General features: G+C 44.5%; 1 protein-coding gene across 1 annotated transcript in view; it reads right to left on the reverse strand.

Moving 5' to 3' along the window:
- UCHL1 (ubiquitin C-terminal hydrolase L1) overlaps window positions 1-16,680 on the reverse strand; it is a 28,493-nt gene extending 11,813 nt beyond the window's left edge. The window contains exons 1-3 of the mRNA XM_077279848.1: window positions 14,863-16,680; window positions 12,434-12,584; window positions 118-203 (exon numbers count right to left, since the gene is read on the reverse strand). Of these exons, the coding sequence (XP_077135963.1) occupies window positions 118-203; window positions 12,434-12,584; window positions 14,863-14,988 (363 nt within the window). The 5' untranslated portion in view covers window positions 14,989-16,680. The remainder of the gene's footprint in view (window positions 1-117; window positions 204-12,433; window positions 12,585-14,862) is intronic.
- Between the last annotated feature and the right edge of the window lie 406 nt (window positions 16,681-17,086).

Raw genomic sequence — 17,086 nt, forward strand, 5'->3', positions numbered from 1 at the left:
AAAAAACAAAAAAAAAAAAACACTTCATGCCCTTGGCTATAGGCTATGTAATAAGAATGTATCAAGATCCGCATCTTCAGATCAAATTTCAAAACCATGACTCAGGCCCACTCATACCTCAGTTTTCTCAAGTAGTTTGGCCCGGTCATCAGGTGAAGAATCAGCAGTTTTGTCTAGGAAGCACTTCAAAGCAGAATCCGGATCTACAGTAAACAAAGACTAATTCTGGTTATAGGCCATATGAATGCTAGTCAAAACAAAACAAAAAAACCACACACCACGAGTACTGCATCAAGGTGTCCATAACATTTACACAAAATGTAATACAAACTCAAGTTCACCACCACACTACAGCCAAAATGTACATGATCCAGTTACCAGCAGATGTGCGTGGCACAAGGATGCAGGTTGGGCAACCATTAATTCCTTACAGAAAAAGAGTACATGTACGGTACGTACGGTACATTAGGACTGGGGTTATTGTGTGGAGGGTATATATATTAGTATTCTTCCAAACTTCTGGTAGGACATTCAAACTGCACAAGAGGCAACCCTGATGGTCGTTGCTGGAAGACTAGGTGGCCAAGCTGCCCTCATCACTTTTGAAAGGGAGACAGCAAGCTTCACTTTCTATTAAGGTGCTTGCTTTCAGTCCTTTGATATTCATTATGTGCCGCCTCCTAATTTATTTTATTTTTTTTTTTTTCCACTCAACTGCCGTTGAGTGAGCCTTGACTTTCCCTGGAACGGACATTCCACTTGACGAATATGACAAGCTGATAGCGTCCGTGATCCATCTTGCCAGAGTGGCTTTGGAAGCTTTTTTCCCCTTCCGGGGACCCTGAAAGCACACAAAAAGAGGCATCCTCCCTACTCTCTAGTGGCTTCTAGGTATTGCATGAGACATCTCCTTACGTCTAGCGTATGTAAAGCTTCCTCCTCCTTATTTTTAGGGTTAGGACAGAAGGAGGGAAGAGAGATCTCTTGAGTTCTATGGAACTGGGAAGCCTCTTTCGGAAGGTATGCAGGGTCTATCTTCTAAAACCTGAGTGTATGGAGGGTTAGCAGATAATGCCTGTATGTCGCTAATTCTACGAGCGGATGTGAGGGCAACCAGCAGGGACGTTTTGAGGGATAGGAGTTAACGGGACACTCTCCAAGGGTTCGAAGGGAGGCCTGGTCAGGGCTTTAACCCCTTCCCGACATTTGACGTACTATCCCGTCGAGGTGGGGTGGGCCCGTATGACCGCCGACGGGATAGTACGTCATCATCGATCAGCGGCGCTCACGGGGGGAGCGCGGCCGAGTGTCAGCTGCATATCGCAGCTGACATCCGGCACTATGTGCCAGGAGCGGTCACGGACCGCCCCCGGCACATTAACCCCCGGCACACCGCGATCAAACATGATCGCAGTGTACCGGCGGTATAGGGAAGCATCGCGCAGGGAGGGGGCTCCCTGCGGGCTTCCCTGAGACCCCCGGAGCAACGCGATGTGATCGCGTTGCTCTGAGGGTCTCCTACCTCCCTCCTCGCCGCAGGTCCCGGATCCAAGATGGCCGCGGCATCCGGGTCCTGCAGGGAGGGAGGTGGCTTACCGAGTGTCTGCTCAGAGCAGACACTTGGAAAGCCTGCAGCCCTGCACAGCAGATCGTCGATCTGGCAGAGTGCTGTGCACACTGCCAGATCAATGATCTGTGATGTCCCCCCCTGGGACAAAGTAAAAAAAAAATTTTTCCACATGTGTAAAAAAAAAAAAAAAAAAAATTCCTAAATAAATAATAATAAAAAAAATATATTATTCCCATAAATACATTTCTTTATCTAAATAAAAAAAACAAAACAATAAAAGTACACATATTTAGTATCGCCGCGTCCGTAACGACCCAACCTATAAAACTGCCCCACTAGTTAACCCCTTCAGTAAACACCGTAAGAAAAAAAAAAAAAAAAAACGAGGCAAAAAACAACGCTTTATTACCATACCGCCGAACAAAAAGTGGAATAACACACGATCAAAAAGACGCATATAAATAACCATGGTACCGCTGAAAACGTCATCTTGTCCCGCAAAAAAAAAGCCGCCATACAGCATCATCAGCAAAAAAATAAAAAAGTTATAGTCCTGAGAATAAAGCGATACCAAAATAATTATTTTTTCTATATTTTAGTTTTTATCGTATAAAAGCGCCAAAACATAAAAAAATGATATAAATGAGATATCGCTGTAATCGTACTGACCCGACGAATAAAACTGCTTTATCAATTTTACCAAACGCGGAACGGTATAAACGCCTCTCCCAAAAGAAATTCATGAATAGCAGGTTTTTGGTCATTCTGCCTCACAAAAATCGGAATAAAAAGCGATCAAAAATGGTCACGTGTCCGAAAATGTTACCAATAAAAACGTCAACTCGTCCCGCAAAAAACAAGACCTCACATGACTCTGTGGAGCAAAATGTGGAAAAATTATAGGTCTCAAAATGTGGAGACGCAAAAACTTTTTTGCTATAAAAAGCGTCGCTGGTTTCACACTTGCGTTTTTGTCTGCAGCGTTTTTTGCACAAAAAAACGCATGCGTTTTTTCCCTATATTTGACATTGAAAACGCATGCGGTTTTTTTGTACGCGTTTGGTCGCGTTTTCAAACGCATGCGGTTTTTTTCTGCATGCGTTCATTTTCAGAAATACAACCTGCAGTATTTTCTTGCGTTTTTAAGCACATGCGTTTGTTTGCGTTAAAAACGCATGCATTTTTATCGAAAAAAAACAGAAAACACACTGAAAAGCCACCCACCACCATCAAGGTGATAAAGGGATCCAAACCCTAACCCTAACTCTACCCCTAACCTCACCCCTAACCGTTTAATGAACATTTTCTGACAGTCATAGTGCCACGTATTTCAGTGCCACGTATTTCAGTGCCACGTATTTCAGTGCCACGTATTTCAGTGCCACGTATCACGTATTTCAGTGCCACGTGTTTCAGTGCCACGTATTTCAGTGCCACGTATCACGTATTTCAGTGCCACATATTTTAGTACCACGTATTTCAGTGCCACGTATTTCAGTGCCACGTATTTCAGTGCCACGTATTTCAGTGCCACGTATTTCAGTGCCACGTATTTCAGTGCCACGTGTTTCAGTGCCACGTGTTTCAGTGCCACGTGTTTCAGTGCCACGTATCACATATTTCAGTGCCACGTATTTAAGTGCCACGTATTTCAGTGCCACGTATTTCAGTGCCACGTATTTCAGTGCCACGTATTTCAGTGCCACGTATCACATATTTCAGTGCCACGTATTTAAGTGCCACGTATTTCAGTGCCACATATTTCAGTGCCACGTATCACGTATTTCAGTGCCACGTGTTTCAGTGCCACGTATTTCAGTGCCACATATTTCAGTGCCACATATTTCAGTGCCACGTATTTCAGGGCCACGTATTTCAGGGCCACGTATTTCAGGGCCACGTATTTCAGTGCCACGTGTTTCAGTGTCACGTGTTTCAGTGCCACGTGTTTCAGTGCCACGTATCACGTATTTCAGTGCCACGTGTTTCAGTGCCACGTATTTCAGTGCCACATATTTCAGTGCCACATATTTCAGTGCCACGTATTTCAGTGCCACGTATTTCAGGGCCACGTATTTCAGTGCCACGTATTTCAGTGCCACGTGTTTCAGTGTCACGTGTTTCAGTGCCACGTGTTTCAGTGCCACGTATTTAAGTGCCACGTATCACATATTTCAGTGCCACGTATTTAAGTGCCACGTATTTCAGTGCCACGTATTTCAGTGCCACGTATTTCAGTGCCACGTATCACGTATTTCAGTGCCACGTGTTTCAGTGCCACGTATTTAAGTGCCACGTATCACGTATTTCAGTGCCACGTATTTCAGTGCCACGTATTTCAGTGCCACGTATTTCAGTGCCACGTATTTCAGTGACACGTATTTTAGTGACACGTATTTTAGTGACACGTATTTCAGTCACGTTTAGGGTTAGGGTTAGGGCTAGGGTTGGAGGTAAAGTTAGGGTTAGGGTTTGGATTACATTTACGTTTGGATTAGGGTTGGGATTAGAATTATGGGTGTGTCAGGGCTAGGGGTGTGGTTAGGGTTACCGTTGGGATTAGGGTTAGGGGTGTGTTTGGGTTAGGGTTTCAGGTAGAATTGGGGAGTTTCCACTGTCCAGGCACATCAGGGGCTCTCCAAGCGCGACATGGCGTCCAATCTCAATTCCAGCCAATTCTGCGTTGAAAAAGTAAAACAGTGCTCCTTCCCTTCCGAGCTCTCCCGTGCGCCCAAAAAGGGGTTTACCCCAACATATGTGTTATCAGCGTACTCGGGACAAATTGAACAACAACTTCTGGGGTCCAAGTTCTCTTGTTATCCTTAGGAAAATAAAAATTTGGGGGGCTAAAAATCATTTTTGTGGGAAAAAAAAGATGTTTTATTTTCACGGCTCTGCGTTATAAACTGTAGTGAAACACTTGGGGGTTCAAAGTTCTCACAACACATCTAGATAAGTTCCTTGGGAGGTCTAGTTTCCAATATGGGGTCACTTGTGGGGGGTTTGTACTGTTTGGGTACATCAGGGGCTCTGCAAATGCAACGTGACGCCTGCAGACCAATCCATTTAAGGCTGCATTCCAAATGGCGCTCCTTCCCTTCCGAGCTCTGTCATGCACCCAAACAGTGGTTCCCCCCCACATATGGGGTATCAGCGTACTCAGGACAAATTGGACAACAACTTTTGGGGTCTAATTTATCCTGTTACCCTTGTAAAAATACAAAACTGGGGGCTAAAAAATCATTTTTGTGAAAAAAAAAAAGAATTTTTATTTTCACGGCTTTGCGCTATAAACTTTAGTGAAACACTTGGGGGTTCAAAGTTCTCAAAACACATCTAGATAAGTTCCTTGGGAGGTCTAGTTTCCAATATGGGGTCACTTGTGGGGGGTTTGTACTGTTTGGGTACATCAGGGGCTCTGCAAATGCAACGTGACGGCTGCTGACCAATCCATTTAAGTCTGCATTCCAAATGGCGCTCCTTCCCTTCCGAGCTCTGTCATGCGCCCAAACAGTGGTTCCCCCCCACATATGGGGTATCAGCGTACTCAGGACAAATTGGAAAACAAATTTTGGGGTCCAATTTTTTCTGTTACCCTTGTAAAAATACAAAGCTGGGTGCTAAAAAATCATTTTTGAGAAAAAAAATAAAAATTATTTTCACGGCTCTGCGTTATAATCTGTAGTGAAACACTTGGGGGTTCAAAGCTCTCAAAACACATCTAGATAAGATCCTTAGGGGGTCTACTTTCCAAAATGGTGTCACTTGTAGGGAGTTTCAATGTTTAGGCACATCAGGGGCTCTCCAAACGCAACATGGCGTCCCATCTCAATTCCAGTCAATTTTGCATTGAAAAGTCAAATGGCGCTCCTTCCCTTCCAAGCTCTGCCATGCGCCCAAACAATGGTTTACACCCACATATGGGGTATCATCGTACTCAGGACAAATTGGCCAACATTTTTTGGGGTCCAATTTCTTCTCTTACCCTTGGGAAAATAAAAAATTGGGGGCGAAAAGATCATTTTTGTGAAAAAATATGATTTTTTATTTTTACGGCTCTGCATTATAAACTTCTGTGAAGCACTTGGTGGGTCAAAGTGCTCACCACACATCTAGATAAGTTCCTTAGGGGGTCTACTTTCCAAAATGGTGTCACTTGTAGGGAGTTTCAATGTTTAGGCACATCAGGGGCTCTCCAAACGCAACATGGCGTCCCATCTCAATTCCAGTCAATTTTGCATTGAAAAGTCAAATGGCGCTCCTTCCCTTCCAAGCTCTGCCATGCGCCCAAACAATGGTTTACACCCACATATGGGGTATCATCGTACTCAGGACAAATTGGCCAACATTTTTTGGGGTCCAATTTCTTCTCTTACCCTTGGGAAAATAAAAAATTGGGGGCGAAAAGATCATTTTTGTGAAAAAATATGATTTTTTATTTTTACGGCTCTGCATTATAAACTTCTGTGAAGCACTTGGTGGGTCAAAGTGCTCACCACACATCTAGATAAGTTCCTCAGGGGGTCTACTTTCCAAAATGGTGTCACTTGTAGGGAGTTTCAATGTTTAGGCACATCAGGGGCTCTCCAAACGCAACATGGCGTCCCATCTCAATTCCAGTCAATTTTGCATTGAAAAGTCAAATGGCGCTCCTTCCCTTCCAAGCTCTGCCATGCGCCCAAACAATGGTTTACACCCACATATGGGGTATCATCGTACTCAGGACAAATTGGCCAACATTTTTTGGGGTCCAATTTCTTCTCTTACCCTTGGGAAAATAAAAAATTGGGGGCGAAAAGATCATTTTTGTGAAAAAATATGATTTTTTATTTTTACGGCTCTGCATTATAAACTTCTGTGAAGCACTTGGTGGGTCAAAGTGCTCACCACACATCTAGATAAGTTCCTTAGGGGGTCTACTTTCCAAAATGGTGTCACTTGTAGGGAGTTTCAATGTTTAGGCACATCAGGGGCTCTCCAAACGCAACATGGCGTCCCATCTCAATTCCAGTCAATTTTGCATTGAAAAGTCAAATGGCGCTCCTTCCCTTCCAAGCTCTGCCATGCGCCCAAACAATGGTTTACACCCACATATGGGGTATCATCGTACTCAGGACAAATTGCACAACATTTTTTGGGGTCCAATTTCTTCTCTTACCCTTGGGAAAATAAAAAATTGGGGGCGAAAAGATCATTTTTGTGAAAAAATATGATTTTTTATTTTTACGGCTCTGCATTATAAACTTCTGTGAAGCACTTGGTGGGTCAAAGTGCTCACCACACATCTAGATAAGTTCCTTAGGGGGTCTACTTTCCAAAATGGTGTCACTTGTAGGGAGTTTCAATGTTTAGGCACATCAGGGGCTCTCCAAACGCAACATGGCGTCCCATCTCAATTCCAGTCAATTTTGCATTGAAAAGTCAAATGGCGCTCCTTCCCTTCCAAGCTCTGCCATGCGCCCAAACAATGGTTTACCCCCACATATGGGGTATCAGCGTACTCAGGACAAATTGTACAACAACTTTGGGGGTCCATTTTCTCCTGTTACCCTTGGTAAAATAAAACAAATTGGAGCTGAAATAAATTTTGTGTGAAAAAAAGTTAAATGTTCATTTTTATTTAAACATTCCAAAAATTCCTGTGAAACACCTGAAGGGTTAATAAACTTCTTGAATGTGGTTTTGAGCACCTTGAGGGGTGCAGTTTTTAGAATGGTGTCACACTTGGGTATTTTCTATCATATAGACCCCTCAAAATGACTTCAAATGAGATGTGGTCCCTAAAAAAAAATGGTGTTGTAAAAATGAGAAATTGCTGGTCAACTTTTAACCCTTATAACTCCGTCACAAAAAAAAATTTTGGTTCCAAAATTGTACTGATGTAAAGTAGACATGTGGGAAATGTTACTTATTAAGTATTTTGCGTGACATATGTCTGTGATTTAAGGGCATAAAAATTCAAAGTTGGAAAATTGCAAAATTTTCAAAATTTTCGCCAAATTTCCATTTTTTTCACAAATAAACGCAAGTTATATCGAATAAATTTTACCACTAACATGAAGTACAATATGTCACGAGAAAACAATGTCAGAATCGCCAAGATCCGTCAAAGCGTTCCAGAGTTATAGCCTCATAAAGGGACAGTGGTCAGAATTGTAAAAATTGGCCCGGTCATTAACGTGCAAACCACCCTTGGGGGTGAAGGGGTTAAGGACCAAATTTAAATCCCATTGAGGGGTGGTTTTAATTGGAATTGGCCTCGATCTACTTGCTGCCCTCATGAACCTTGAAACCCACCGATTCCCTGCCAAATCGTAATTAAACAGAGCTCCCAATGCTGCCACATGGACTTTCAGGGTACTCGTGGCTAAACCGATTTCCAACCCATTTTGTAAAAATTCTAATATAGTTTTAAGGGGAACCTTTTCCCCTATTTTGGAGCCCGATGAGAATTTCTTCCATATCTTCCCGTATTGTTTTGTTGTAACCGGTTTCCTACTTTGTAAAAGAGTGGATACTAACCCTGGTGAAAATCCTCTATCCTCTAGTAGCTTCCTCTCAAATGCCAGGCTGTCAAGTGCAAGTTCGTAACTTGTGGATGGTTGACCGGGCCTTGGGAGAGTAAGCCTGGGAGGTCCGGGAGTACCCACGGGTCGGATATCGACATTCTCCTCATCCAAGAGAACCAAGGTCTCTTCGGCCAGAACGGGGCTATTAAGATTACGAGCCCCGTCCTCCCGAATCTTCCTCAGCACTGCTGGAATCAGGGCAAAAGGGGGAAAAGCGTAGGCCAGATGATGCCGCCATGGAATCAGAAACGCATCGAGCGCCACTGGGTTCCCCCGAGGAGTTATGGAGCAAAAGGAGGTTACTTTTGTTTGTTGGCAAAGATTTGTTGGGAACCCCCCCCATTTTTCTGTAATCTGGGCAAATACCGTCTGATTTAGTTCCCACTCCCCTTGCTTTAAACTGGAGCGGCTTAGAAAGTCCGCTTTGTAGTTGTGCACCCCCCTTATGTGCAGACTTGTCAGGGATAAAAGATTGTTCTCGGCTATCTGAAAGATTTTTGGTTACTTCCATCAGATTTTTGGAACGAGTCCCCCCTGGTGATTCAGGTATGCTACTACCACCCTGTTGTCTGACATGACTGATGTGGTGGGAGCGAAGGGCCCCCCCAAGAATTCCTGGAGGGAGAACCTGACCGCTAGGAGCTCTTTCATATTGGAGGATTCCTCCCGCAGGGATGTTGGCCAGGTACCTTGAGCCACTAGGTCGCCCAAATGAGCCCCCCAGCTTGCATCTGTCGTCAGTATCTTTGAGATTGGATTACCCACGGGACTCCCTGGGAAAGATTCCTTTGCGATGCCCACCAGGTTAGTGACTGAGTTGTGTTCGGAGATAATCTCAACCGACTTTCTAAACTCCCTCCCAGAGAGATCTCTTCTGATAAAATCTGCCATTGAAGGTGTCTCGAATGGAGCTGTGCCCATTGGACCGCCGGTATGCAAGAAGTCATGGACCCCCAAGAGGGACATAGCCTGACGTAGGGTTATAGAAGGGAGAGCTTGTATTTTGGCCACTAGTCCTATCATCCTTTGTATTTTTTTCCCCTGGAAGACGGCATTCTTCCTTTATATAGAGTCCAGTGTGAGACCCAGGTATTCCTGGACCTGGGAAGGTACCAATCTGGACTTTAAGTTTATCAGCCAGCCCAGATCCTCTAGAGACCTTGTCACTGATTCCAGCTGATTGCTGCAGTGTTGGGGGGGGAGGAGCCTATCACCAAGAAAAAAAAAAAAAAAAAAAAAAAATCGGCCAGGTATGGTACAATCAAGGTGTCTTGCTCTCTGAGATGAGCCATTACCTCCGAAATTATTTTTGTGAATATTCTCGGGGCTATTGCCAGTCCGAAAGGTAGGGCTGAAAATTGAAAATGGCGTAATGTCCCCTTGATGTGAACCGCTATCCTGAGGAACCTCTGGTGATCTATGTGGATAGGGACGTGATAGTAGGCATCCTTCAGGTCCAGGACTACCATAAAACACCGAGGAAATAGCATTTTTATAGAGGACTTTATAGTCTCCATTTTGAATGGTTGAATCTCTAGGTATTTGTTTAGGCTCTTTAGGTTTATGATAGTCCTGTAAGACCCATCTGTTTTTTTTTCTCTGGAATAGAGGGGAATAACAACCTTGCCCTTTCTTGCGGGGGGACTTCTAGAAGAACTCCCTTGTCCACTAGTCCTATGACCTCGTTTTCTAATGCCCATTGTTCTTCCACTGAAGACCTTGGAGAGGTTATTGAAAAGAAGGGACGAGGAGTTCTCAGAAATGTTTCAGACCTGATTTTATTACGCCCAGGATCCATTGGCTGCAAGTAATCTTTTCCCAGGCCGGGAGAAAGAGTGACAATCTCCCCCCCCACCTGGGGCCAACCTTCATTGAGAGGGTTTCTTGTTGTCGCTGGGGTTTTTATTAAACAGGTATCCTTTATTTCTGTTTTTCTTATCCTCCCATTTTCCCTGGTTTCTCCCTTGCTTTTTACGGAAAAACCTCTTACTCTGAAAGGGCTGTTTATAAGCGGGGAAGCCCAGGGAAGGAAAAGACTTCTTTTTATCTCCTGCTTTCTCCAGGATGTCATCCAGGGTGGGACCAAACAGAAACTCCCCTTCACAAGGAATGGTACATAATTTAGACTTTGTCTGTAAGTCCCCTGGCCAGCATTTAAGCCAGAGGGCGCGCCTTGCCGAGTTAGAGAAGACCGCTGACCTGGCAGCCAATCTAATAGAATCAGCAGAAGCATCTGCTAAAAACGCGGCCGCCCCTCTTAGTACCGGCAAGGTGCTGAGTATGGAGTCACGGGATGCTTTCCCCTTTAGCTGGCCCTCCAGTTGGTCTAACCAAATCATTAATGAACGGGACGTGCATGCGGCGGCGACTGCCGGCTTTAGACCTCCTCCAGATGCTTCCCAGGCGCTTTTGAGAAAGGCATCTGCTTTTTTGTCCATAGGTCTTTCAAGATCCCCATGTCATCAAAAGGGAGGGCGAATTTTTTAGATGCCTTAGCAATGGCTACATCTAGTTTGGGGGCTTTCCCAGAAGGAGCATGATTCGTCTTCAAAGGGGTACTTCCTCTTTGGCGTCAATAACGCCTTTCTTAGGGGTTTCTTCCACTCCTTTTTGATTAGCGCGGAGATAGTCTCATTGAGTGGAAAAGCCCTCTTTCTTTTGCTCCAGACCCCCGAACATGATGTCCTGAACCGACCTTTTGGGGTGTGAGTCTACTAGCCCCATAGTACTCCTCACTGCTTTAATGAGGCCATCGGTGTCTAAGGGGAAACAGCTGTGACCCCCAGAGGAAGAAGACGATGATGAGGAGGAATCAGATGAATCTGAGTCCACATTGTCATTGTCTGTATTAGACACTGGAGACGGGGACCTGTGTCTAGTCTTCCTCCGTTTTTTCCCCCCTCTTAAAGAGACTTAAAGGTGTCTTCTACCTGATTCTTAATCAGGGTTTTGAGGTTGGCTGCAAACCCGGGAAGCCCCTCGGATACTGTTTGCTGTATACATATACTACAGAGTCTCTTCTCCCAGGTAATTGGAAGATCTTCTCTACACAGGGCACAAATCCTATGCTTGGTTTTCCCTAAGCTCTTCTTCCCCTAGAGAAAAAGAGACAAATAATACCCTTCCTGTCTAACTTTCACGAAGATCACTTACCACCTCAAGGACCCATAAATACCGGTTGAGGATGCTCTACGTCAGTCTTTCCCATCCCCCCCACCCCCCCCGTACTGGACTCCTTGCTATGCTGGGACCTTTGGCGTTCTTTACTGGTGGTATCCTTGCTGTCGCCGTTTTTGCTGCTGCGGCGATGCCGATGGTGGCGACTCCGGTAAGGGTGATGCCATGTCACTCATTCTGATTGTAGCTATGGCCACACGTATGCTGCCATCAATTGGCTGATGCTGTGGCTGCGCTGTGCTGCTGCTGCGCTCTGGTGTTGAGGCTTGTGCCGCTGCTTATGCTGCGGTCTTACACCTCCTGGTAACTGGGGTTACCTCTTTATGCGGCCAAGATTCCCGCCGTCTGATTTAAAAAGCATGCTTGCGCAATAGATGCGGCTCCTGTGGAGCGCCTCTCCTGTTTCTGGTGCCTGCGCAGAAGCGCCCACCTGGCGCCTGCGCAGAAGCGTCTCCTGCGCAGAAGCATCCATCCGGCTTCCCTTCACACGCAGGAGCGCCTCCCTCTCGCGCATGCGCGGGTGGCCCAAGATGGCGCCGCACATGAGACGCTGCTTCACCGGAGCTCCCAGTTTGCCTGCAGCCTTAATGCGCGGCCCCTGCACGCCCCTGGCAATGCAGTGTGCAGACTGACGCTTGAAGGGGAGAGCCGTGCTGCTTTCTCCCGCAACCACAGAGGGACCCCCCTGGATGTTGCCGCTGCTGCATCTTACCTAGGGAGGTGACCGTGAATTCCATGTCACCTCCCCCGCACACCCTAGAGGCCCACTAGCCCCAGCGGTGGTGCCTCGGGTCACCACACCAGCCGAGGCAGAGGGACCCCAGCTGCCTGAGTCGGACTGATTGGCCCCGGAATCCCACGACGATCTTCTGGGGAGTCTGTAGGTCTCCCATCAAGGACAGGAAACCAACTGATGCAGGAGAGTGGTACCGCCTTTTTATCTGTAGGTTTCCTGTCCTTGGTGGGCGGATCCCCTCTCTCCATGGTGCCGTCATGGGCGACAGAAAATTGGAATCAAGGAGTCATTGGTTTATACTACAGACAGGACAGTGATTATATGTGGTGGTTTGTAGTTCTGCCTTTGTTTAAACTAAAGCTTTTAATCATTGCCACTCACCAAAACTCAGTTTGTCTCTATTACTTGCTGCAGCATGAATGAGACCAACGATTCCACAGGAGTTTTCAATAGTCTGCTTCATGAAATATATGCTGTCATCAGTTTCCTTGCCCTTATGTTCATCATGTTGGTTCTTCCTGAATTCATCATGCTATATAACCAAGATAATGGACAAGTTTATGTATCCTTCAATAGACAGGGTACTTACTATACTTATCTGGCTCTTGCTGGAAAAAGCTGATGCAGTCTTACAAAATTCTGGTTTATATTTACACTACTGCAAGCTAGCGCTGTGGGTTGGACGCTGTGCAATTATGCAGCGTTTAACCGTTACAGCATAGTGGATGGGATTTCAATAAATCCCATGCCAAATATGCATCCACAGAAGCCTGCGGAGAATGGCCATGCGACACGTCTTTCCAGACCACAGCATGTCAATTTCTTTTGCAGAAGCCCTAGTCTCCACAAGAGAATTTTAACCCATAAAATGTATTGGGCATGATGAATCTGCATGGTTCAGTGAGCACATGCAGATTTACCTGTATTCAATAGACAGTGCTCTGGATGCAGCAAACATATGCCGAGTCCAGAACACTGCCATGCCAGTTCTGTGTAGTCTGCACATACCCCAACACACCCTTTTTCTCATGGTGCAGAATTTTGAAACCATTAGGCTATGTGCACACGTCCATAATTGCTGTGGAAATTTGTGGCAATTCCGCAACTGTGCCATGGGTAAGACGCATGTGGAATTGGCATGTGTTTTCCCGATAAACAGTAGCATTTTGCAAGTGATCTGTATAATCGCTTGGAAAACTGATTGACAGGTTAGTCACACTTGTCCAACATAGTGTTTGACAAGTGTGACCAACTTTTTACTATTCATGCTGCCTATGCAGCATCAATTTTAATAAGATCCAATGTTAAAAATAAAGTCAAAAATCGTGATATTCTCACCTTCTGGCATCCCTCACAGCAAACCTGCTCTTCGCAATGCTCCTGTTACCAATGCCTCACGACAATGACCCCAGATGACATAGCGGTCATCTGCAAAGCAACCCTGGGAACGGAAGCATCGTGAGGAGCAGGAAGGCTGCGAGGGACGCCGGAAGGTGAGAATATCACTTTTTTTAACAATTATATGGTTCTCAGGGCCTGGAGGGTCTCCTCTCCTCCACCCTGGGTACCAACCGCACATGATCTGCTTACTTCCCGCATGGTGGGCATAGCCACATGTGGAAAGCGGATCAATGCATTCCCATTTGTGCGGAATCCCACGATTCTGCACAAAGAATCAACATGCTGTGTTATTTTTCCAGGAATGCGATTCTGCCATGGAAAAAATGCAACATATGCACAAAAGTTGCAGATTGCATTCTAATAGGATGCTTAATGTATGCATTTTTACAGTTTAGTGAAAAATCCTGAACTGTGTGTACATAACCTCAAGGGGCTTGTCCTGTCAATAAAAACCTATAACCCCTTTAATAAGTGTGCCGCTTGGCAAGCGCACTAGAGCATTTTTATTAACCCTGCTTCTCCCTCTGAAGGTTTGAGAACACATGGTATATGGTTGTAACCATGCCACCTTTTTCTAATGAGCATATTTTAGCTTTATTTGCAGAACTAATAGCACATAAAGCAGTACAATTGTATAGAGATCAGAAAAGCATTTTAAGCAGAACTACTAGTCAGTAGAACTCAAGTGTTGGAAAAATATCACTTCCACCACCTTTCATTAAGTTAATCTATCCCATGAAGGAAGGGTAGAATTGACTGATCCCGAGAACTGGGCACTGCAGCACTTCATCTGAATGGACATGTGGACCATGCCCACTGCTGCACTGCTCTGCTATCTGGTCAGTTGCATGCTTAACTTGTGCTCAGGTGAGTTTTGAAGTACCAGGACTTCCCTCCATGGGATTGCAATAATCATCTTTCTTGGGAAACCCCTTTAACAAGAGCATCTTATAGCTCTGTGCTTCTGCTGGTCCCATCACATGAACTTCAAGCTCCCATCTAGTCCAGAGACATGCAGTGTTAAAAGACCCATACCAAATCAACTTCAAAGTACCACAGGTTCAGCAAGCATGCGATGGTCTGTTACACTGACCCAATAGCCATACTGGAACACAATTGCATCTTTATAAAATTCTTTTTTGAAGGAGTACTCCCACCTTAGTTTGACAGCTGTACATACACATGATTTAAAAAAAAACAAAACTAAAAAAAACACAACTGTTTAAAAGATGAACACCTCTTGAGCCTGCAAGTATCAGATTAGCGGCAAGCCTTGGTTGTTCCAGTAATGTTTACTAAAAAAAAATAAAATAAAAAATAAGCCAGCCAATAAAAACTACCTTGTACAAAAAACCCCTCTACACCTACTTACTGAAGATGAAAGGCATGCCATAAGGTATAAGTGCTACCTGTTGGGTGTGTGGGAAGAGCAGCAGCAGTGCATAGACTTCATTGGAAAAAGACTTCAGATAATCCTTCTCAAACCCCAAAACATCCATAAACTTGCAGGTTGGAGAGACCCCCACTTTCTTCATTAGCTGGAAATAAAGACATTAGCAGACCCTGAATACAGAAATCAATGGCATTTAATGAACTTTGAAAGCTTATAGTTTGACAGTCAGATAAATGCTGAAACTGGGCATGTGAACATCAAAGGGTTAGTTTTCTCTTATTGACCAGTGAACTTAAAGGACACAATTATGATCTGCAAACTCATCAGTATCAGGAAGACATTACAGGCATGACGGGAAGGGTGGCTGCAGTGTAACCCCAGCAGCGTCCATCCATTAGGGTGGAGCGCAAATCAATATTGCATTTCTACAATAGATGTTTTTTCCATCATAATTTCATATCTAGAACAGAAGTTTATATGCCATGGAGGAGCAAGGTTAGTCTTATAGTAAAAGCTTAAGGGAACCTGTCAGCAGGATTGTGCTGAGTAACCTACAGACATGTCAGGTTGGCACTGTTAAACTAATTAAAATGACACCTTTGTTGATAAAGATTAAACTACATGACTATTTTCAGTTTATAATAAGCTCAAGCTTTAGGGCGGGTCTTCATGTGGTGCACTGCTTAGCCCTCAGTTACCTGCCCCCTATTTTGCATACTGAATATAATCTGTATGTATTGAAATACAATCAATTTTCAGTAGGTGGTGGCACCTGTGCTGCAACATTGGTCCATGTATAATGTTCATTTCATTATTTTAATTGCTGGTATAAATACATTCAGAAAAAAAGTGTCAATGGCGCTGGCCACGCCTGAGCAGTAGCATCTATTGGCAGTCTAATAGATGCTACTACACAGGTCTGACATTGACAGAATCGTTTCTGAATATATTTATAACAGCAACTGAAATTTAATGCATCATTATTGCATGTATGTCCAGCACAGGCACCACCTGCTGAAATTATTTTTTATTTGATACATAATATGGAGTATGCAAAATAGGGGCAGGTGACTGAGGGATCAGTGACCCATCATAAGCCATCAGCATGAATAGCTAAGCAGTGCACATGAAGACCCCCACAAGCATGAGCATATTATAAATTGAAAATAAAGATTAAACAACCACAAGACAGATTTCACCCAAGGGATCAATGTAGTCAGCCAGCCTGACACTAGGTTACTCAGCACAATCCTGCAGACAGGTTCCCTTTAATATGAGCTAACAATTAGGGTATGTTTCCACGTTCAGGTTTGCTTCAGGCTTTGGTCAGGATTTTATGCAGGTAAAATCCTGACCAAAAATGCACCTGAGGTCACTGGCAGGTCACCTGCGGTGTTCCTGTGTGTTTTGCTCATTGTAGCAACATGCTGCGTTCTGAAAAAACAACGCATGTGCGTTTTTGCAGGAAAAACGCATGCGTTTTTTAATGCACAGTGGAGATGGGATTTCATTAAATCCCCTCCACTATGCTGTAACATCTGGATGCTGCGTTTGACGCTGCGGCTCAGCGCTGCGTCAAAAACGCAGCGTTTCCTGAACGTGGACACATACCCTTACCGGTAGGCTAGGTGCCCACGTTCAGTTAAGTGTGCAGAATTTTCATGAGCAAATATGGACTACTTTCGCAGGAAATCTGCATGTGTATTTTTTTCTGGAGCTTCCCAATGCAATACAGCAGCAAATCTGCAAAATGAATGAACATGTTACATTTTTTCTGTGATAAAAACACAGCAAGTGCACAAAAAATGCAGAGTGCATTTAAAATGATGGGATGCTTAAAGGGCCACTGTCACCCCCCCCCCAGCCGTTATAAACTACTAGATGGCAGCCCGATTCTAAAGAATCGGGAGTCTAGAATCCATATATACTTTATTTATTCAAATGTAAGAATAATACAATTAATAAATAATAGTAAGAAAGAACAAAAAATGGCTGCACTCACCAGCTCTTGACAATTCTTGTCAGTACGGCACATTTCTGATTGGTTGCCGCCTGCCGCGAGCGACCAATCAGAAAAGTGCCGCGCACCACGAAGGCATATATCTTTGTCCACCCTGAGCGGGTGTAGGACGCTGGTGACGTCACTTATCTCCGGACATTATCTCCGGACAAAGCCACGGAAGTTGGCACAAATTGCCGGAAGTAGTATTCTAGGCAATTATATATTAGATTTTAATGTT

The sequence above is a fragment of the Ranitomeya variabilis genome, chromosome 1 (assembly GCF_051348905.1).
Source record: "Ranitomeya variabilis isolate aRanVar5 chromosome 1, aRanVar5.hap1, whole genome shotgun sequence".
In the NCBI taxonomy this organism is placed as follows: Eukaryota; Metazoa; Chordata; class Amphibia; order Anura; family Dendrobatidae; genus Ranitomeya; species Ranitomeya variabilis.